Source organism: Salminus brasiliensis, chromosome 2 (genome assembly GCF_030463535.1).
Source record: "Salminus brasiliensis chromosome 2, fSalBra1.hap2, whole genome shotgun sequence".
Taxonomy (NCBI): domain Eukaryota; kingdom Metazoa; phylum Chordata; class Actinopteri; order Characiformes; family Bryconidae; genus Salminus; species Salminus brasiliensis.
This window is the reverse complement of record NC_132879.1, coordinates 14,548,013-14,572,177: the sequence shown is the minus strand read 5'-3', so window position 1 is coordinate 14,572,177 and position 24,165 is coordinate 14,548,013. Positions and strand designations below refer to the sequence as shown.

General features: G+C 42.6%; 1 protein-coding gene across 9 annotated transcripts in view; it reads left to right on the top strand.

The window, feature by feature from the left end:
- enox2 (ecto-NOX disulfide-thiol exchanger 2) overlaps positions 1-24,165 on the top strand; it is a 278,033-nt gene that overhangs the window by 175,327 nt on the left and 78,541 nt on the right. For 6 of the 9 annotated variants that reach the window (XM_072668263.1, XM_072668268.1, XM_072668261.1 and 3 more), the window contains 2 exons: positions 5,688-5,819; positions 20,076-20,231. In XM_072668263.1, the coding sequence (XP_072524364.1) occupies positions 5,688-5,819; positions 20,076-20,231 (288 nt within the window). The remainder of the gene's footprint in view (positions 1-5,687; positions 5,820-20,075; positions 20,232-24,165) is intronic. The other 3 variants (XM_072668266.1, XM_072668269.1, XM_072668267.1) reach the window with 2 other exon arrangements.

Sequence of the window (24,165 nt, the reverse complement as noted above, 5' to 3'; positions counted from 1 at the left end):
CTGTGCTTGACCAGCTTACAGTTTCTGCAGAATCTGCAGTTTTCTCACACAGCCGAGATGGATTGATACAGATCTTGCACTTTTGCACTTGGTTTGATCTGATTGAGAAAAAAGAAGGCTGTTGATCCTGGTAACTGGAGTCCAGGCTCACCTGAGAAATATGACCTAGCACTCAGATCCCAAAAAGCAGCATAATGGAATTGAACTGTGCTAACTGCATTATGGATTATTATATCATTATAGAGATGATGTTAGAACTCCACTGAAGGCCTCTACTCACTGTTTGTTTGTTTGTTTGACTTGTCTATCCTCGGCCAGCTCTTCACAGAACTTTTTCGTCTTCAGTGCTAGTGAACGTAAATTGAATGCAGAGTATAGGTTGGTGCAGTTTAGGAGTGGGTAATATTTTGGAGACATTTCAATAGAGTATTTTATATTGTTTATGCAGAAAGTGTATACAGCTGTCTTTAAAAAGTTTGGGAACCCTTGGCCAAATGCCAACGAGGCAAGGGGAAGGCTATAAGACATTTTCAACTTGAAGTTTCTACAGTGCTGAGTGGTATTAAGAAATGGCAGTTTGGGGGGGCACTCTGGAGATCAGGATGAGACCTGGAAGACCAAGAAAACTCTCAGAGAGAACTGCTTGTATGCTGGCAAATTAGAAACCCCATTGAGTGACTGTGAGCTGACTGTGATGCATGTGAGTGGATCTGTCATACTTTAGGGTTGTGTTGCTGCCAGTGGAAGAATGGATTCTACAAAATACCAAATGTCAAATGTGAAGCCACCTGTTAAAATGCTGAAGCTAACAAGTGTATGGCTTAAAGATCCAAAACATACCTCAAACTCCACCATTGACTAACTGAAATCACAAACCTAAGCATTTGGAATGGCTGTGATTTCCACTTAAAACACAGCCTTTAGGATGCCTGAATTTTTTTATTTTTTTATTTATTTATATGTTTTAATGTTGTTTAATTAATTTAATTTTTGGTTAGCTGCAGAGACTATGTTGACTACTTCTCAATTAAAACCAACATCATGTGTTATTTTGCCAAAGGTGCCCAGACTTCCACATACAGCTGTAGGTCGTAGCAGGCTCTGTTTAATAGTGACAGTCTGTACAGCTAAAATGTATGCATGACACCTAGGGTTGGGCAATTCATTGAAAATGTGTGTAAAAGGTCATGTAATTGCCACCCTGTCCAGTCTGCAACATGGAAGAGAACTCGAACACCCAGGCAACTGAGCAACTCGAGCAGCTTATATAATCAGTCATTAATCGCAGTCTAGGTACAATGTTCAATAAATGGTGATGCTGATTTGAGGTCATATCACCCAGCGCTAGTAACACCACAGGCCTCCATTTATCAGATTCCAATTCAGTTCCCTTGGGCAACAAAATGTCACAGAGCAGATTGTATCTGCAAAAGGTTTAAGCCATGAAAGTTTATACACAAAATTATAATTGACTTTTTTGTTGGCCAAATAATCTAACTCTTAACTCTTAGGTCTTATTAAAACATCAAGTTATAAAATGCACCAAGGTCAGCAAAGCTAAGATTTGACCGACACAGATTTGACCTTTTCCATAGTCGCTCTTTGAGTACACAGCCTAGGATTATTGTAAATATTAAAATTGATAAAGAAGGATAATTAGAATAAACATTACGCTGAGCAACTGTGTTAGTTGAGTGAACAGTAGAGCAGAAAAATAATAGAGTCATAATTTTCAGATCTGCATCCATTAGGAGAAGAGTTTTTTTTCTCAGTAACTCCAACATTTCAAGTCTGATCGCTCAGGCTTCTGGTTGTAGTTATGACTCATTTAGCCTCTATCCATATATCCCATTCTCAGTTTCTTGTCTGAATATCTTTCATCTTTTTTTTAATGATCAGAAAGTTACAGCAGTGATTGCAGAGAAATTGGATAAGTATCCATGAGAAATAATTTTCCTGAAGGGCAATCTTTTTATACAGACTCAGCCTGTCTGCTGTGCTTACGGAAACTTCAAACATATGCAGAGCAATAGTGGGGGCAGGCTATGCTAACTGCAGTAGTCTTATTTTTATCTACCTGCTTCCTCCCAGCTGTTCATTCAGAGCATGGCACTCCTGGTGTTCTCGTGGCTGATGTCGCTCTTTATGTGAAAAATAAATAAATCGTTTAATAGCTTCTTTCAAAGATTTTAGTCGATGATTTCATATAAATCATCAATGGCATTTAGCAGTGCTTTAATGTCCATTATAGGAATAAATATCTAGCCAGAACAAAATAGGTTGGAGTCCAAACTACCCTTAATCTCAGACACTGCCAGAAACAAAAGCCAGTGCTGCTGCCTAGAGAGACACCCATCACACCCATCGTGCCTATAGAAAAGAACACACATCATAAGTGCAACAATCTGTTTAATAAATGTCTTAGTGCTCGTTTAAGTGCAATATGAAAGATGAGTGCATTTGACGACTGTGAGGGACTCTGCTGTGCGGACGACCAGCGGCCACGTTCCACCAGCACAGGGAAGAGTCTTGGTGCATGTCTACCATTCATCCTGAAGGGTGGTGGGTCAAGACGGTCTGTACTTGAAGCTCGAAGGGCTCGGGATGTAGACCGAGTTCTGACCATACCCATGAAATAAAAAGGGGCTGGTCCGTTTTTGGCTTTGTAGACCAGTGTCAGGGTTTGGAATCTGATGTGAGCGCCTACAGGGAGCCCGTAAAGAGGCCGCAGCAGAGGAGTGACTAGAGTGAACTTCAGAAGGTTGAAGACAAGCCAAGCAGGCAGCTTTCTGGATTAGCTGGAACGGCCTGATGGCCCTCATGGGAAGGCCAGCCAGGAGCGAATTGCAGTAGTCAAGCCTAGAAATGACCAGAGCCTGAACTAGTACCTGTTTGGCCTCCTGGGTAAGAAAGTGTTGCTCTCATCTCAGGATGGTGTGGGGTTAGATAGCTGAAGAGATTGTAGCCTGTTGTGTGAGTTAGCTTTCAGCCAAGCACCTGTTTAGCACACATTTGCTTCTCCTGCAATTGGCCAAGCGTTAGCTTTTAGCCTTTTTAGCCTCTCCGCAGGCTTTCAGGCAGTGAGTTGCTGCTTTTAGTGTGGAAATGCAGTTTGCCATTTTAGGGCATCTTTAAAGAAATATTATAATGTGTTAATGTGCTCCTGAAAGACTTTTCCTCAGGCAAAGCTAAATTTTCATTACAACAAACTTTATTCCAAAGAAACATGCCTTCAATTGGCTAATTTGCTTGTGTATGTGTGTGTATGCACCAAAGAAATCTGAATGTTGACAGCTGATGATATACACAAGTGTACGTGTTTTTCCCTAAAATATTCAAAAGAAACATTTAAAATATCCAGAGCTGATGATTTGTCTACATGCGTTCTCAGCCTGAAGCACACAAGGTAATTGGGTGGGTGGTTGTGAAGTGGCAGCTGATTTAAAAAAAAAAAAGCTGTTTTGGATAACACATTTATGAGAGCTGTTTTTCATAAAAGCAAGTTAAATATGATCTGTACACCATATTTTTATCCAAGTGAAGAACATTATTTGGGCTTCCAGCAGCATCACCACCTTCTTCTTCTTTATCATCTTCACCATACTTGCTGTCTAGGCTGGAAACTCTTCTGTGCTGGAAACTCTTCATGTCCTAATGATATGGACTCCCCTTGTAATGAAAGCATTCAGCTACTTTAAGTTGACCCAGACATGCACATACACACATAGCTTGTCTAGTCCCTGTAGAGAAGCATTGACAATAGAATAAGACTCTCTGGAGCAGATAAACATAAACCCATTAGCACTATGCCTAATGCCAAGCGCGGGCTATAAAGCCATAAAGCTCACCAGCATTGAGCTGTGGAGCCGTGGAACTGGGTTCTCTGGAATGATGGTGCTCCATCCAATACTTTTTGGGATGAGGTGAGCTGGTGATAATTCAACATCCTGATCTCGTTAATACTCTTGTTGCTGAATACAAGCAAGTTCAGTTCAGTTCACAGCAATGCTCTTCCAAAATCTAGTATAAAACCTTCCCTGGACAGTAGAGAGTTACTCCAACAAAAGCAGGATAAACGCGAGTTTCCCACGCAGGTGTCCCAATACTTTGGTCCATATAGTGCATGAAACAAGTGATGGGAGTCTGTTAAAATAGATTCAAGCTAGTTGTTTGGTTTATTTATGATTAGCAGTGCCAGGGCAGTGTTTCCCAAGTCTCACGCTCTGGGTTTCCTGCATGTCTCGCCTCCATGGTTATCTCACGGACCCTGCCTGAGCCACTCACGCACCGTTCAGCCACTGACATCGGCTTATTACAGAGTTCTGAGAGGCAGTATGTGGATTTTTTTTTGTTAATTTGTTAATGAATTGTGATTGGTTAAATTTTTCATTCTTTTCGAGTTGCAGTGGGAGGAGTTCTAAATGATGCATAATGGAAACAAATGTACACAGTAAACTAACTTGCTTTGGGGAACAGTTTCTAAAGCAAGTCATGGTTAAATAATGGATGGTTATGAAGATTAATATTACAAAAAGAGAAAGTTCATTCTGGAACACGTGCCAACATGAAGGCAGCCTCAGCTTTTTGAGAAGGAGAATGCATGCAGCTATTTGTAGCCTCTGTGCTTGCATAGTGTTTCATGTTCTGCTGATCTAACAGACCTGAGTCAGCGCTAACTGTTCGAACCGTTGAAGTGGAGGAAACGCACTTCCACGTGGAGTGAAAGGGGGCATCCAGGCCTGGAGCTGGAAGTCGAGGCTTTGATAGGAGCTGAACGGATTGGAGCTTATGCAGCTATGACATGAAAGTGTGATGGATGTAAAGATGCCGGTGCTCAGGCAGACTCAGCACATTTTCAGTCGATTAGCTACGTTACATATTATTTACATGGCTTCAGCTTTGCGTGAAATGCCGGTGCGGAACATTCATTATGAAGCTAAGACCTTTTCCCGGTGCAGCCATATGTTCTACCTTTCTCACATTGCATAATCCCTGTGGGTGTCGGTTATTGTCCTTTATTGATGGTAGTGAAACGCTCTGGCGCAGACCTCTTGCCTCCCAGGCTAGCTCTTATTCTTTTGACTGGGATTACACTGCTTGTGGGTATTTCCTTTTCGCTCTCAGATTATGCCGTAATTGTTTTCGGAACTGCGTCAGCCCCTGCTCCTTCCTAGAGGAGCCGTAGAGGAACGTGGATTAGACCAGCCAGATCCTAATGCCCTCAATGGCTTGATCTTAGGTTTTGACATCACATCAAAGCAGGGAACTTCTGTTCTCTGAAAAGTACGAAGGAGAGCCGTTTAAAGGCGGAGTCCTCCCCAGCTTGCGTGATTATTAGTGTTATTTTTTGTTTTACTTGAGGCTCTTCCAAAGGGATTTAAATAATGTTTGTTGTTTCTTCACACTTGGCAGGAGCCAATGATGCCAGGGGGCTGTTTATATTTTTGTGTATGTCTGCCTGCTCTTTTTCTTATGTGAAGCTAAAAAAGACTTTGATTATGTGCTGATAGTCAGTGCCGCGTGACTTTCCCATGCAATTTATTTTATTTAGAATTTGTCTCCCAGAATTCAAACTTTTATTTAGCCTGCAGACTGCAGTTTAGAGTCATTTCTTGCTAATTCGTTCAGAAAAATGAAATAAAACAAACCTTTTTTTATTATTTTTTTTATCTTGTTCTTTTCTACAGAGAGTCTGCGTAATATTGCCATGGACTCCAGCTCCTTGGGACTGCCCATGTCAGACCCAAACGCCTGGGCTACTGCCATGAACAACCTGGGTATGGCGCCTGTGGGCATGACCGGCCAGCCTCTCATGTCAGGTACGCCTGGAGTAAATAGAAATTCTCAATACACAACACTTTCCTGCCTCTTGAGTTTCTGCTTGCTTTTAGCACTTAGAAGCTACAACCTGTTAATGACCTAGGCCTGTAATCTACGACCTATAACCTACTTCACTACACATCTTCAGAGATGCATTCTGATTGTATCCAATGTTCCCCAAAGGTCCTTCACATATGGTTCACGTTTGCGTGGTTCATGGTTTTACTATGCCGAGTATTGCAGATGAGAAGGATGGTTAATAGGAGGTGATATTGCTGCCAAACAACCACATTTTGACAGCCTAAATACGTTAGAAACACACTGAAGATATCAGATACGTAGCGTCACTAATCCAGTCAAGATGCTTTGCAGTGCTTGTTCAGGAAATGTTGGTTCTTGCTGCTTGCTGGTGTTTGCCGCTACCTCTGTACACAGAATGTAAAAAATGACTGTTTATTGCACTTTTCTTAGATTTAAGAGCACAGAGGGAGAGTTCTGCTACAGGAAGTGGTTGAGCATGTTGTGTCCATTATCCATGTGAGAACTTGAAGCCCACTCTGAGTGCAGTCAACGTGCCCAATTAGTCTCAGGGGCTTTTTTTGGCTAGCTGGTTTGTTGGTAGCACAATGCGAACGCATTGCTCATGTCTGCCTTGCTCAGAGAAGAGGCTTCTCCTGCCAGCTGGAGACTCAGGCAGAACATCTCTGCTGGTGTGCTGGTGTGAGTCACAGCGATGGAGCATGGGCTTAAACCTACACACCTGCCACACTCGGAGCCAGCAGTCCTCCTCCTGAACCCACCTTCATATATAATCTCCAGTAAAGTGCAGCGAGACATTCAGAGACGCTGTGCACCAAACATGTTTTTTTGATTCTGCTCGGATTACACTGCTGCGGCAAACAGCAAAGTAAAAGTCTAACAGCATTCCCGAGCAGTGCGGTAATTTGAAGCTGGGACACGGAATTAAATGAAGTGCCATGAGGCCAACTGATGGGCCGGGGTGCATCTTATTTTTGTTCTTTTTCAAATACCATTAAAACCGTAGAGCTGGCATATATCAGCTCAACATTAGCAATGTGTGCTTTCTATCCCAGTGGTCTCCCTGTGGATTACTGCAGGCATGTGTCTTTTCCTCCCTGCAGGCATGTGTCTTTCCTCCTCTTTATTAGAACTGCTGCTCCATGCGCTTTGTAAATTGTCTGTTTCATCTTGTTTAAATTCACATCTTATCAACAGAGTCGCCGGAATATATGCCTCAGCGTACTCCAGTATGAGTGCATATTTCAAGTAAAGTGGACTGTGGGGATATTCAAGCCACCCACACTACTTTTTTTTTTTCTCCCACCCCTATTGAATTTCAGTGGCACTATTTACTGTGCCTCAGACTCCCCCTTTCGCAAGATCACTGCTCAAGAGCGAATTATATACTTTACCAAGCAGGTTATAGGCTGGCATTTTGACGGCTTGGAATAATGATGGGTGTTTTATGTAGGAGGGACTGGAGAGCCTTGATCTGTGAGGCATGCAGTGGGGTGCTGAAAACGCTGTTAATGTGCCCCATGTTCCTTGACGATCACACAGCCACTGCTGTATATCTTTCCTTCCAATCAGTCCCTCCGTTAGGAATAACCTCTGCTTCCTCTGATACTCCACTTTTTACATTAACCTCATCTCTTCCATGCTGTTCTGATCATGAGGTGGGCAGTGTGTTGTAGGGGTGGGCAATATGGTGAGTATGTTATATATAAAGAGGAATTTAGCACTATATATATATATATATATATATATATACACACTGTACTTAAAAAAATCAGACACTGGAGCAACACAAGGCTATGGTCACCACACCCTATTCCAAGTGTTGGCTAGAGGAATATGAAGCACTGTGGGGAACTGGAACAAAGCACTCTGGAATCACCATTCAATATCTTTTGGAAAGAGTTGTAGTGGTGTTTGTGATCAGAACTAACCTCAGAACCTGACCTTACTAATGCTTTTGTGGCTGAATGCAATTGATTCCTTAAAGCTATGCCCAGAATAAAGTGGAAAGCCTTCCCAGAGGGGACACACTCCCTTAATTTCCCAAAAAACGTTGAAGAAACAGATGTCTATGAACTTTTGGTATATTCCTAGCAATATTTTATTTATATGTAAAAACACACCAGTAGTGCAATATTTACAAAAAAAGAATAGAAAAATAATTTCATATTTTTTATTTAATAGTGTGTGTACACAGCACTACATCTGATTTAGCAGGATCAGTAGCATTTTTATTTCAAAATAACAGGCTTGGCATGCAGCCTACTGCACTATGTAACTTCAGTGAAGTGGGCAGGACAACCCTTGTAACAGGACAGTCCTCCTCATGTTCATGTGAAATACTGTAGTAGTATTCTATTGTGTCAGTCCACATGCTTCCTTCACAGTGATGGTTCTTTATCTTTCAGCTTGTCCAGAAATGTGTGTGTAAGGCGTGTTCTTTGCAAAGTACAAATTCCACTTCCCGACTGTACTGGAAATGTTGAGGAGCAAGAAATGGCAATTTTCGCATAATGCTGCTTTATGTCTCTATGCCACTTACTAGCCTCCTTTAAAACTGATTTAATAGAATGTTTATATAGTCTTCACACAGGGCATGTTTACACATAACATTAACACTTGCATATGCATTTCATATCCTCAGTAAAATGCATCCCGGTGTGACCAGATAAGATCTGATTTTACTTTCCCTTGTAAGAAGCACCAGAGGTTTCCTGTAAGCAGTGGTTTCTCTTCAGAACTGTTTTGCTCCGTGAGACCGCGAACACTTGAGCGGTGGGAGTTCCACAGCGCAGTGGGACAATAGAAGGTTCTCGCATTCCTGTAGAGGCTTTATCAGAAAATGCGACGGACTACACACACACAGTGAGGGAGCAAGAGGGAGAAAGAAGCCAAGACCCACAGTAATAATTACTCTTATTAACATGTTTTAATAATACAAGTATTTTCACTTGTCTGATGGAATCCGATCACAGAAAATGCATTGTGTAAAACGTGGAGATCCATCTCTGACCACCTCTGAATGTGGTTCGAGTGATCTGAACGTAATCCAATAGCAGTGTGTCTTAAGGGTTTGTTTACACCAGGCTTTTCATGTGGGCAAGTGAAATGGAGAGAGCGTGATCCGATCACCAGAAACACAGTAATGCTCAGAATGTGCTGGAATTCTATATCGCAGCTCCTTCTTAAGCTAAACTTTTTCGGGCCAGACTCTCCTTTCCGTCTGAAGTTCACCTCCAGTGTCCCACAGCCAGTTGTGGATTGAGTACGTTGGAGGTGTGTTAGAGAGGGGTTGGTGCTGTCTGGCAGCGCTCCTCTCCTCATTAATCACACAGGGAAAACAGCTGTTGCCTCCACCCTTTCCCAGGCTACCCTGGACCCTTACGTTCCACTGCTTTCATTCCGCGCTGCGGCTTTGCTGTATCAGCAAGTTTTGCTGCTTCACTTGCACCCAGACTGATCGCACATAGCGCTCATATTTTACCACAGGCTTGCTCAGGCCAATCAGACAACCTCAAAGCTTCATCTTAACACAGGCCTCGTTAGAGGTTCTACACAGCTGATTTAAATCACTCTAATCATGCCTGGTCATCAGCACAAAAGCCATAGAGGACGTTTGGTTTGGTGAAGTATGGACACAGTTATGCAGCTGCTCCATGCGAACAAAGAGTCTGCCATAGAGTGAACAGTCTTGTGTGTAAAGGGTTAGGCACCCTTGACCAGCTGAACCGTTTTCTGTCTTCTGCAGTTTTCACAAAGATTCTGACATTCACTAATGTTTTATTATTGAGGATTTGTTAAGTGTATGAGGGCAATGGGGTGCATTACTATAAGAGCAGAGCTGTGAACAGTTCTGCACTTTAAAAACACATAAACCTGACCTGGTCTTAGGACGATATTGCTGAATGGGGCCCATAGTTTGTTGCTGTTTTTAATTAAGAGGTAATTGAGAAGTAATAAACACAGCCTTGCTTGGCATGTCCTACTGCTCTGTTACTCGTTCATTACATAGGAAAACTCAAAACGGTGTGACCTGTGCAAAGGTTTGGACACTCCAAATATTGCCAAGCTTCTGGGGCTAGATTCTCAAACTTGAGAAATGAAAAAGAAAATGTGCTTTTTTTTCTAAGAACTTTTCCCCAAAAATTCTTAGAACTATTGGTATTCTTAAAGAAATATGTTTTTGATTGTGTTCTTATCCTTACAATCACCTCTCGCTTGTCTTGGACTGTAAGAGTGCAGAAGTGGTCTGTTTGCTAGAATTCAAATCTAATTGAACAAGATTACAATGGATATTGGTGTAATGTAAAGTACTGTTAGTTGTTTACCACCTTCATTTCTAGCTCTTGTCATTTCTAACTGACATTTTTAGACCGCTGAGTTGAACTCCTTTTCTTCCTTGATCTTCGACTGCTTTCATTTAACTGAATACTGGAAATCTCGGATACATGTGCTCAGAGACTAAATACGGTGTGTTGCAGCAGCCAAAAACCTATTTTTCCAGCATTGAGCCAACTTCTACCTGGACAATCACAGAGAAGTGGATCCAGGCAGGATTTAACATATTTAAACTGTTAGACCACCGCTGAGTTTAATAAAACACAGTACATAATTCAGTCTGTAGTTTTCTCAGAGCAGTAGCGAGAAAAACATAGACATGGCAGACAGACAGAAAGATGGACAGAACGAATACCTTAGGACGCCATGTCGTTTAATACTGTCCAGAGATGGCTTATGTGTTTTATGTAGGTTATGTAGGTATATTGTCTCCAACTTTACAGGAGATGGAAAAAGTGGAGACGCAAGGTCCACTATGGTCCTAAATCTGATCTTGCCTAAGTATAACACTTAGAACACGCTTTTATTGGGACTCTTTATTGGGCTGATGAGATTTACATCAACCTACTTCTTTTCTTCACTAATGCATGAATCAATCCCTTTGTCATGCTCTGGAATGCGTCAGCACACATCAGTATTCCAAGTTTGATCCCTTACGATTACAAAGGAAGAGCTGTGTTTTGATCTGAAGGCAGACACCTCTGCATGTTGCACAGTGCGGTCCTAAGGGACAAATAAGGACAAAGTTTGATCTTTTTCCCCGAGATGAAACCCCACCAGAGGTGCTCATACAGTGTGTGTGATGCAGGCGTGTAAACGACGTGGCCACTCTGACTCGAGAGAATGCAGAGGAGTGCTCCCTATACTGTCTGGGGTTTCCAATTCCTCTGTTCCACAGCACAGAGCCGCTTTCCATCAGAAGCTCAGCTGCTTTGCTCAAGTAAACAGCTACCTCAATCTCTGCTGATCTTTTAAGTGGAAGTGTGTGTGTTAGTTTTCTTATCCTTTTTTTATATCCCTCTTCCAGTTCTCTGAAGCAGGATTTGGTTGTGCGAACCGAGAAGAAGAGCGCGGCTCCAAGTGCTCCGAGGCTCAAGCCAAGTGGATCTGCTCTTGACTTTTCATCCAGCTGTATAAATAAGACTCAGTCCTATTAGTCCATCAAAAGCATCTCCTGTTTTGGCTCTCAGGAGGAGAGGCTAGAGACCAGGCGTTGCAGACAGCAGTGACTTTCTTGCAATGATGAGTCTCTGTGTAAACTCTGTAGTTTAATTGTCTCTGAATCAGAAAGGTCTTGGACAACTGCTGCCACATTGTTCAGCATTGTTTTTTTCCCCCACTCTGATCTGAGTACGTTGAAGTGGCAGTAGACAAGAATTTGTATTTTTGGCTGCTGGGCTCCCTCTACAGGTGGGGAGTGGAATTACCTTTTACACCCCTGCTGTAAATACGAATCAATGTTTTAAGACCCTCTTATTAATAGCTATAAATGTGCATTTGTTGACAAGCCAAGAGATCTAGTATCTGAAGTGAAAGAAGTATTTAAACTGAGGAGGTGGAGTAGTATTATAGGATTTTACACAAATGTGATTCGGGTTAAGCAGCTCCATCAAAGTTACATAGTTCAGTAGCATCAATCTGGCCCTGAGTAGCAATGATAGAGATGCCATTATCACTATGACAGTCAGTGGAGCATCAACATGATATTGAAGTTGTTATTTTAAGCTTGGATTGTTACATATTGTTGCTTTAATGTTGAGTATTAGCCCAGTGGCAACCCTTCAATCATAATACACCCATACAGTTTGTGGAAGATTTGCTTTTGTTGAACACTTATCTGCAACAGGCATTTTATAGTGTAATGTATTCACTATGGCTGAACCTCCAATGGTCCCCTATCCCCTATGTGGTGCACAACAACTGGAACTGTGGCTTCTCCAATATGAAGTCATGTGAGCTGTGTCAGGATATAAACAGCTTTATTTTAGACATAGAATGCTTTTTCTTTTTGGGTATGTAGAAGTTATTTCATGACCTAGTGCACTACATGCTGTGTATGTACTGGGTCTTCGGTTATTATGTCTTTTTTTAAGCTGTTTTTCTTCTACTGTTTCTGTAAAGCTGTGAAAAAGGTATATACATGTTAAAGCTTCTGGTTTTATTGCTATAAGCATTGTAAGTATTGAAGTGTCATGATATGTTTTGCATTACTGTATCAATTCTCAATAATACAGTATTGATTTTTTATTAATAGTTATGCTAAGATTTATGGCAGACAGTGGTTCATTTAGTGCTGGGTAGCAGTGTTTTATTACAGAAAAGGTCAATTCCTCTTGTACTCATTTTTTTTTGACGTTTGTGTTTTTATACTATGGCAGTTTTCCTAAAATCGCAGTATATTGCCCAGCTTACAGTGTTCCAGTATATATCACAGTATATTGAATCACAGCCCCTGTATGGTGATACATATTGTATCGCCAGGTTGTTGTCAATACTCAGCCCTAGAAAGAAGGAGTAGCTGCTATGTTCTTTGTTTTGAGTGGCAGTTAACCAGTGTATTTTCTACATGATTTTTGGTGGCATTCTGCTTGTGATTAGCTCAGTAGCTTTATGCTCAAGTCTTACACACTCATGCAGTAAGCCTTTACTCTAGTAAACTGGTTTAAACTTTAGGCTCTGCAGTTTTATAAGTGCTCCTTTAAGAGTTTCCTCACTGCTGCAGGCTGTGCTTGTTTATTGCACCTATTGTGCAGTGATGTTGTGAAGACTCGAGGTGGACTTAAGGTGGGCCTAAAGTAGCTAATAGCTGGGATGCCTTGGGACAACTTCATCAGATGAATATATGAGGTATGAGGGCTGTTTTACCTTGTATTGTAACCACACACCTCAGGCAGCCACCTGAACACACTTTGTACAAGCATGTAAAGACTGTGCACACGTCTCCTTTGAGTAATGGCATGTGCCGGCGTGGGGCATTCAGTCAATACTGATGAATATATCCAGATTCTCATTGCAGTGTCTTGGCATCACTAACGAAGCGCCAATGGCTAGGCCTTGCAGCCGGTGCTCTAATGAAAGTAGATGGCTCTTTTCAACATGATGATTTTGTTAATTTGTTTTTGTTTGGATTTTGATTACAGTCCAATTACACACGGGAACCGAGACAGGGATTTATTGGACCCATCAAAGCTGCAGGGGAAGTTAAAGGAAGATGAAGAGCTTTATGCCTCCATAGGTGGCCAGCAAATACAGTATGAGCATAGCCTACGCTCATACGCTGCATGTTCCTCTTCCCAAGCTAATACTGGCCCTGCATTATGAAGATGAATACGCTAGTCATATTATTCACAGAGCTTTGTTGTCAGCTCCTATTAAGCAGTGTTTACAAAGGACTGTTTAGAAGAATAATATCCCATTTCCTGACAAAGCTCAACACGATTTTCTGCATTATGCAGTATGATTGTGGTCTAACCACGCTATAATGATGCACAGTGGAAGTGTTCGGGTTGTTGCTGTTGTTGTTCTTTATTTGTTTTCTTGCTTGTGTCTATGTGTGTGTTCCCATATCCCCATCTGGCAGCATTATCAGCCTATTGTGTGCACTCTAGCGCTCATTGCCTCCCTGCAATATTAGAGAACTGAGAAAGTCCTAAATGATGAATTTCCCTTCTGTTCCCAGAGACCCCTTTGGCTCTGTGCTCTTGGCATTAGGGATGTACACTGATTTCCAGGCCTACGCTCTTGCCTCTCCTGCCTCACGGCGAAGCTTCGGCTAAATTGGGATGCAAAACGGCTGGTCTTTGAGCCACCGATTTCTCACTAAGCCTTTTGGCACAGAATGTGGAGTTAGGGGTGGAGGGGTGGGGCCTGTGCCTGCCTCATTAGAGACTTCCCAACATGCCTCTCGGGGGCTAGCTGTGCCTTTCGCTAGCTGCTGCTGCTGGGGACGTTTGCCCAGGAAATCAGCGAGAGCCCTCCGCAGCACTCAGCGGCGTGCACCAGCTGCCAGCAGCTCTGCAGTTAAATGCCAGGCTGATTTTTCTGACTCCCCTTGCACTTTTGATTGATGGCTGGCTTAAATCGCTGCTGCTGTTAGTGAACTTTAGCGATTCTGGCCCATTACATTTTAGAAGACCGTCCAAGGACTGTAGGTATGTGAATCCTACATCAATGTTTAATGAGAGATAAAGTGAACCAGTCGTGAAATATTCAAAGCTCACATTTGTTTAACCCTCTTTTTTTGGGAGTCTGGTTCTAGTTCATGCCCGAGTTTCTTTATTTGTGTTCTCTTGTTTATCTGCAGTAGACCTGCTGCCTGCTGGCTTCAGCCTCAGGGTTTGCCGAGACACAGCTTGCGCGTCCAACAGAGGGCCGCAGTTTTAAGATACAGCCTCAGAATTGGCAGGCTTTCAGTAGCAGTAGCTGTTGGGACTGGATGCGAGAGTGCTACTCTGATTTAAGAGCTTCCTTCTACCCATGACTCTTCTGTCTCCTCAACCCTCTGTTTTGGGTCATTAACTGAACGGAAACCGTGAAACATGGATGCGTGCTGCGCATCCATCCTTTGTTTCTTAGCTCCAGAAGATCTGCCTGGGTTGTCTCCTTGAAGCCCAAATAGTAAATAATCAATGTTATTCTGCAGAGCTGCAGCAGCATACTGCTCTTTCCTTTGCCCTCTGAGAGAAACATGACTCCGAAATCAAAAGTCCATGATTTGATCACACCCGGGATTTTTCTTTTTCTCTAATTCATCTTGAAAGATGGTTTTGGTTAGGATCATCTGTCCTGTGCATGTCATGAATAAATATCATTCTCAGCTCTAATTTTTAACAGCCTGCTCTTTCTTTAAGAACAAGCCTGTGATTTCTCTCACCGCTTAATGCGCCGTGTTCCAGCCGAAAGCGGGTTCCATAATTCATCAGTGCGGCGCCTATTAGCCCGCTGCCAGGGTACTGAGCACTAGGAGAGAGCCCGGCACCTGCTGCTAGAAGCCACATGAAAGGCCGTTGCACTGGGTTGCTCCCCTTTTCCCCAAGAACACAGCTGTCAGGCCCTCCTTTGCTCTTAAACTATGGTGCGAGAACAGTCAGGGGGGCTGTCAGAGCTTTTTCAGACATGGCGTACGCCAGTCTGCATGCTGAACACTTTCAGCATATCTAGACTATTGATATATGGAAAGCTGATGTGAGGACATCTCCAAGCTTGAAGGAGAAACCTGAAAAACCCTAACCTAACCTAAAGTCGTACTTTAGTGAAAATATACCTGTTACTGAAAATGTGGTCGATCAGCCAAGACATATAATTCTTGAGCTTTAAACTGGAGCTATGCATCTTATGTATCTGACGAGTCATGAGCGTATGCCTAAATCACCAGCTTTTAAAAAAAGTAACATCCAAGTCTAAAATGACTTTTGACTCACAAGTCAAGTTTGGTGGTAATTTTAATACGATACCATAAGCAAACTGCGGCAATGACAAACCCAGAAGGCTCAGAATAACAATCAGTGAACAAGATCTCTACACCAGCCACCAGTAGCAGATGTACCACCTCCACAAAAGCACTAGTTTTGACTGAGAAGAAACTAATCCATGAGGTGGAGAAGAGAGAGCTCTATGACCCTTCCTCAGCCATGCAATGTTGCATAACTTTATCATCAGTGAGCTCCCACAGCACCCTCACCCTGTGGCTCACTTAAATGCACATGGCGAATATGAGATTTTTTGACTATGTACTAGATAGACCCAGAACAGAAATTTGACATATCAGACACGGCGTAATTGTGAAATACCGTCCTCATTCTGAGACACTATCAACATTTTTAAATACAGCGGAATACAGTATTACCACTATCCCGCCAGACCCTAACTTTAGGGACTTAATAAGTATTTAGTTGTATCAGGTGGGGTAGATTAGGATTTGACCTAAAGTCTGCAGGGAGACAGCGCTCCAGGAGACCACTGGCGTAAGTAATCTCAAATGGACTTGTTTATGTGTTCTCTGGCCGTGCACGGTGCTCTATTATCTGTAGAAAGGGACAAATGTAACAGGCTTCTGCTGCTGTTTGTAGTTGTGCAGCTTCCTATTGTCCGTTTTTGAATATACGTATGTCACACAGTTGCTCTAATGTGGTGAACGTGTATAATATTATTAAGTATCATATAAATATGTGCATCAACCATCTGCTACACTGCTTTGATCTTCTGTAGTCTTTCTAAAAATATGAAGTAGTTTCCTGCATGTAGTTGTGTTGGCTGTAAATTGCCTGTACATTGCCATGTGTATTATTTATAGGAAGTATATGTGGTGTATTATTTCCGGAGCTTTATTTATTTGGAGCCCTCAGAACTCAGTTACATGCAGCAGCAGAAGTTACATGCAGCAGTACACCTGGAATCCTTGAAGTTCTGGGTCGGCCAGTATCTTAGCGCCTCAGAGCTGATGTAGTCTCTGATAGGCCTGCTCTCTTCCACGCTCTCACTTCCTGGAAGCACCGATGAGTGATGAGCTGAAAATGATGCAGCACCTCTCTGCACTGTGCTCACAGTCTCTGCCACTGCCGCCACACATCAGCCCGTGTGTGATCTGTCACCTGCTGTTATGATTCTTCGTCCCTCGTCATTTTCAATTCGTTATTTTTATCCTGTGTTTTACCAGAAGGCTGAACATACAGTACCATTCAAACAGTAGAAAAGCAAATAAATAAGGTTCAAATGATTATTATGAAGCTTAGTCAAGTCAGTACCGACCTCGCAACAATATAGATGGTGTTTCTCCTTAATGTCCCGTCTTCTGCTTAAATCTTAAAGCGTATTAATTGATATCTCTGATTGTATCTATCCATCTTCTTGCTGACTGGGCTTTTGGAGTGAAGAGGTTTGGTTAAGTTGTTAGTTTTCTTTGCAGTCCAAGGTAGCTTTAAAAATCTTCACTAACACTATGGTGAAAAGACATGGGTATTTCTCCTTTCCTGGTTTTATAGCTCTCACATTCATGATAAATAAATAAATAAAAATCAGCTGATCCCTAATACCGATCCAAAGCAGGGCTGGATGCCACATTAACGTTTCCAGGCAAACTAAGTAATGCATCATTGTGCAGGGCTTCGTTAATGTTTCTGCAGTGTTTCCCTAGATGAAATGTACTTTACTTTTTGGAATCAGCTACATTTAAAACACTGTGGAGCAATCACTAAAAGAGCCTGTCAATTCTCGTGCAGAGCCATACTGTAGAGCTGAAAGTGGAAACACAACTTTAAAAAGTGCTGCTTATCTGGCACTAAACCTTCATCACTTTGGACTCGGTGGCTTTTTTAAATGTTGCTGCAGTCATGGTTAAATGTGCTCTGCACTGTTTGCTGTTCTGTGTGGTTAGTGGTGTGTTAGCTCTGCTGTGTTCTGATACTCACTGTACTGGGTTGAGTGATGGGCTCTTGAGGGGGATCTGGTTTTGTAGTGTTAGTTCTTTACTTTGCTTTCTCCATGAGTCACATTAGTTTTACACATTCTACAAAACTTTGAGTTTGAGTCAGATGCAGTAAAAATGACCTGGTGACATGGTGATGATCAAATCTTAAACAAGATCATTTAGGACTACTCTGTGTACTAGATAGAAGGTACTTGAAATATTGAACATCTAAATACACCTTGCTGACTAGTTTATAAAACTCAAATCGTTTCATTACCTTTGCATTGTTGTATATAGAATACAAGGCCTTTTTTATTGTATTATTTTATTTTATATTATTATTATTATTCTTACAAGCTAGATCTACCAATCACCACTTCATGTGGCCAAATACTAATGAGTCTGTTGAGAGGAGTCTGTTGGACATGCAAAATGATCAATCACAGCCCACTGTTTTGGCACAACAAAGGCAATTGTGAAAAATCCCATAGATATATTTGGGTCTAACAGGCATTGTTTTTGCTGACTAGCCTGTTCCTTGTTACAGTGATTTAAAAGGCTGCATGGTACGTACGTATGCATGGATTTGTGGATATCAAATGACACAGTCCTGACTGTTGTGGCAAGCTAAAACTGATATCATAGATTCCTTAACATGCAGGCATGCCTAAGAGAATGGGAGGAATTGGGGAAAGTGGCCACCCTGACCAACTTGGGGTTGTAACGCAACGTGTAGCTCCTCAGTACTAGGTCCATTTCGGATGGAAACCATGTAGAATCAAACCAACCTCCCTTTCGGACGTGAGCCAGTTGCCACTGAGCTGCTGAGCTGATTGGAGCGTTACTAGAAGGTGATATCACTTGTGTTTCAGTTTGGAGAAGGGGGGTTTATTCTCTGCTCACATGTCCCCCACTGTGTTGAGCAGGCTTAGATGAAATCTCCCCTTTCAAGTCGGTCTTCTGCTTCAGCGGCTCGCTCTGTGTTTCTGAGTAATGCTGGGTGATTAAGTGCTGCCGAATTAGCGCCGCTGCCTTGGAGCTCGCAGCGGGGGCAGCGTAGCCAGGTCCAGCCATTGGCATTCAACACAGGCGGCAGCCCTGCCAGAGCGTGCCCTGTTTCGTCACCTGCTATCAGTCCTCCTCTCATCCAGAAAGCTCCGAAAGTCATCACCCGGACGTCTGGGCTGCAACTTATCACCCACCTCCATTAGTGGGGTGTGGGACACGGACGCCCACGCTAATGCAATCAGTAAGCCAGACGGAGCGACTGTCTGCTCCCCAGCCTCTGTTTGATCATGCCGCACCTCCTGTCCCAGAACCTGCTAATGGTGCTGCTGGAACGGACTGCTGCCACCTGCACATCCCTCATCTGTCTGTTCAGCCCTGTCTGGTCTCATTTTTTCCCCCTCCAGGCCTGATTTTCTTTTGTCTCTGCAAGCCTGTTTGCCCGATTCAGCCCTGCCAGGTCTCTGTAAGAAAGCGGTCGTACCATAATGTGATGCGGTTAGCGTTTGGTCTTGCCCATCTTGGCTCTCGTTATTATCCTCTAATGGAGTTTCCTGACAATGGATTAAAGTGTGTAATATAAAACAGTGGGCCTGCTGAGTCTCATTTGAAAGCTGCTTGTCTGGTCAGGAAGTGTTGGATCATCTAAAAGCACCTTGTCTCAGAGGTGTGTCTTCTGGGATATGTACAAATAGAATCTGAACTCACCCTCTTATGTGAACTCACTTTGAACACTTCTTTGAAACCTTGAAACTTCTTTTCTAAAGATCAGTGCTTGTTCTTTGAGGGCTGGTTAAGGATCAGTGGTTGTAGGGTAGTTCTGACTGGGTTTGACTACTGGTGCTGACTGGGCACTTTTTGACCAATGCAGTATTGGCTGTGGAAGTTCTAGCAGCTAGTAGTCTACAATCAGTGCTACATTAGGTGTAGACACTCCTCTTATCTATCTTTTGTTGTTTTTCTAATCCCAGAAGGATGCAAGTAAATAACTCTCACCTCTTGGATGCGGTTTATTTAGCACAAAGTGGAACTGAAAAGAACTGGTGGAACCAAAAAACATATTTCTGGCTACTACAGACATCAGCACCAGACACCATTTCCTCATTTTCCCCCTCCCCACAGGTGCAAGACAGAGTGGACGGAGAGGCCAGTGCCATTTCCATATCAAAAAGCCCTAGTTCTGCACTGCCTGTATAAGAATGCTTTTGTGCTTTTAAGCAAAGGAAACAGAGCATGAGCTTTGAAACAAACAGTATTCAAAATAAGAAGTCAGATCAAGTGTGTTCCATCTGAAAGCCTTTTAAATATTCACTAGCTTTGTGTTTTATTTATTTCTAAGAACGAACACTTCCCTTGCACTGTATTCTTTTGTCTGGCAGTGAAAAGTTCCATCGCATGAGTGAAGATGGCTGCAACGTTCCCCCACACGTTTGTCACCTGTGGCTCTGTTATTGTCTCCGTCCTACAGATTTTGACCCCAGCCTTGGCATGATACCGGGCATTGCGCCAATGAATCCCATGATGCCCGGCCTGGGCATCGTACCCCCACCCATCTCTCAGGATCTGCCCATCGTGAAGGAGATCATCCACTGCAAGAGCTGCACCCTGTTCCCTCCCAACCCCAGTAAGTCTGTCAGGAGAATTCTAATATGCTTCCTGCCGATGATTCAATGCATTGCAGATTTTGCAGTTGCATATCTAAGTGTAGGGCTATGTCTCCGAGCAGCAGACACACACAGTGGACAGTAAGCACACGTGCCTAGAACGGTGGGCAACCTCCGCTGCAGCACCCAGGGAGTAGAGAGGCTTAAAGGCCTTGCTCAGGGCCCCAACAGTGGCAGCTTTGCAAACCAGGGTATCAAGCCATCATTGTCATTAAGAACCTTACCAATGAGCCTCCACTGCCCCACTGAGTGGGCAACAAGGCTTATGTTATGCATGTACCCACATTGTAATGATGGGTTGAAACAGGTTCTTTGGAGAATCTCTATATAATCTGAATGTGTTGGTACCCTTCCATTAAAAAAGGAGGGTAAAGTATGAGGATCTGAGCCACTCTAACAAGGGCCAAATGTAATGGCTATATGACTTGTAAACTTGTGGAGTTTTCTGTGGTTCTACCAAAAGTGGTTCAAGAATGGACAACCGGTGAACCTGCAACAGGGTCATGGGCACCTAAGGCACATTGATGTGATCCACAGAGGCTTACCTCACAACTTACAGGACTCAAAAGGATCTGCTGTATCGTCTTGGTGCAGGTGGTGCCAATGTTATGACTGATCAGTATAATTGTCATGTTTAATAAAAATCACCTAGCTTTTCGTATTTGCTTCAACAGAATATTTTAAATAATAAAATCTGCACCTGTCAACATGTAGTTTGGCCCAGTCTTCCTAAGCAAACTGCTCCAGCTCGCTCAGGTTAGAAGGGTGCTTTCTTAGGTGTTCGGTAGAATTCAGATAAGGCCCGTTCATCCCAGTGTTTTGTTCCTAGCCATTCTTGGGTGCTTTTAGCTATGTGTTTTTTGGGTCATTATCCTGTTGGAGGACCCATGACCTGCAGCCGAGACAGAGCTTTCAGACTCTGGGCAGTCATTATGTTTAACTCCAGAGTACCTTGATGGACTTCAGATTTTATTGTGCCCTGACAAGATTCATGGCAGTCTGTGTCAGATGCAGCAAAGCAGCTTGAATGTCTTTGGAAGTTTACCTTGGCTCTTTGTCTACCATTAACGCTATCCTTCTCTTCGAGTTAGGGGCGATTTTCGTCCTGCGGCCGCATTCAGGAAGGTTGACTGCAGTCCCTCAGGAAATATTTGCAACTGTAGTCACAGCAACATCAAGCTGTTTAGAGATGTTCGTATAGCCTTTACCTTTAACATGCTTGCTTATATCTTTTCTAGGCACACCAGCAGACCTGTCCAGGCTGATTTATGTGAATATATGTTTCAGAATAAGCTGTAATTTATCTCATTTGCGCACTTTCCTTGCTTTAGTCAATGGCATACCAAAGGCATGCCACTATACAGTTGCTTATAATTTCATCACTTTTCTGGAAGGATAAAGAATTTTTCATTCAATGCTCTGCAAGGGTGCCAACAGCTTTGTCCAGGTCTGTATTTATCTGATGCCAACCAATATACCTTGTATATACACATTGATATAACATTCAGAATGTCGAAAAACAAACCTGACAAATACACCTGGCGATATTTGCATTGTTGGTGCACATGAACACCGAGAACACTGTTCCACGTCTCCATAGCTCAATGCCGGTGGACTTTATACCCCTCTAACCCACGCCTAGCATTAGGCATCGTGCCAATAGGTTCATCTGCTCCTATTTCATAAGCAGAACCTCTCTACAGCGACTAGACAAGGTTTGTGAATGCATTTGCACATCTATGTCAGCAATGGGTGCAACGTAAAGAAGATGAATGCATTCATTAGAAGAGGTGTCAACAAACATTTGGACAAATAATGTAACATTGTCAGATTAGTAAAGAGTGTGAGACTGGAAACACAGATAGTCTGGTGTGTGTAGTGCATGTAGAATGTGAAATACTGTGATTTAACACAGCATTTCATGGATGGAGAAGCTGAACAAATGTCTTGATAGAGAGGTAAATTTAGAAATAGCCATTATTAATAATGTTCATTTGAAATTACAGTTGTAGTTGATGCAGATGAACAGTTCAAGTAACACTATGTTTCAGAAATGAGTGAGCAAGGCAGCTTATCTGAGCAATGAGGCAGAGAGAGAGCTGAGAGGGTTGGGGTGAACATGATGATAAAGGTGGTGTCCAAGGCAGTAAATATGAACACCACTCTAACAAGCATAGTATGACAGTGAAAGGGGATTTTTTATATGAAGTACTGTGTATACAAGGATAGTCTTTGTCATTCTTGTCCAGGTTCATTTGTATGTCATCTGTACTATGTACTATATCTAATATTTAATACTCCCAACTAGGGCTGTATTGACAATCTAGTACACAACCAAAATAACTTACTTATTCATGTGCATTTAAGATGGTCACAGGGTGGAGGCGAAGCTCTCTGGTGATATCATGCTTTGAAAACAGGTGGGGGGAAAATACAGGCCACCGTAATTGCAAGTTTAGCAACGTCAAGTTTGAACAAAAAGGAAAGCAAGCAAACCTGGATCAACCAGTCTGCAAGATGTGCCTCAAAACAGACAACTCACTCTACATGGTGCTGTCCTTTAAACGTGTGCGATTTAGGCTGTTAGCTAGCTAGCTAACTTCTCGGAGCCGAGCTGGCTGGCTTCAGGTCGAAGCGTGGCAGAATCGTGCTCATTTCTCCTTTCTGTTACTCCAACACCCGAGTGTCACTCGAGTTTTCATCATCAGTGATCAACTCACAGTTGATCACAGTTAGTCAACAGCAGCTTCACTGAGCTGTCTGATACTCTGTGGTTCTGTTGTCAAGCTAGTTAAACAAAAGCTGGCTTAGCAAATTGGCTACAGATCCAAAACCACATAAACCCTTTCATTTAAGCGCTCTGTGCTTCCAACAGCAGTCGCTTGATCTGGGTCATTCTTGTCTAAACGCTCATAAGTGAGGTTTCAGTCCATAAAACCTTAGAAAATTCAGTCTTAAGATATTTCTTGGCCCAGTCTTGATGTTTTATCTTATGTTTCTTGTTCAAAGGTGGTTGTTTTTCAGCCTTCCTTACCTTGGCCATGTCCCTGAGCATCACACACCTTGTGCTTTTTGATACTCCAGTAACGTTGCAGCTCTGAAATATGGCAAAACTGGTGGCAAATGGCATCTTGGCAGCTTCACGCTTGATTTTCCTCAATTCATGGGCAGTTATTTTGCGCCTTTTTTTTCCAACATGTTTCTTGCGACCCTGTTGGCTATTTGCCATGAAACGCTTGATTGTTCTGTGATCACGCTTCAAAAGTTTGGCAATTTCAAGTCGGCTGCATCCCTCTGCAAGACATCTCACAATTTTTGATTTTTCAGAGTCCGTCAAATCTCTCTTCTGACCCATTTTGCCAAAGGAAAGGAAGTTGCCTAATAATTAAGCACACCTTTCATAGGGTGTTGATGTCATTAGACCACACCCCTTATCATTACAGAGATGCACTTCACCTGATTTACTTGATTGGTAGTTGGCTTTCAAGCCTATAGAGCTTGGAGTCGGACAACATGTATAAAAAGGATGATGTGATCAAAATACTTATTTGCCCAATAATTCTGCACACAGTGTAGTTTAAGACAGTTTGATGGTATGAAAAAGTAGATACTCACCAACCAGTAGTTTTCAAACAAAACCTTTTGAATAGATGTTGGTACGGTATCAGCCAGAACTCTAGTCTTCAGTATCAGCGTGTTTCAGAATAGCCCACATCTCACAGCTGAGTTAGTGTTTATGCATCAATACGCATTATTTCTGCCCTCATGAATTTTAAACAACACTATTGACGTAAGCAATACTGACCAGGGGAAAAGTCCGACATTAAGCTCTTGGTCAGACTTGCTCTGCTCTTCCTGAAAAAACTCTGCAGTCTCTGCGGAGTATTGACTTGA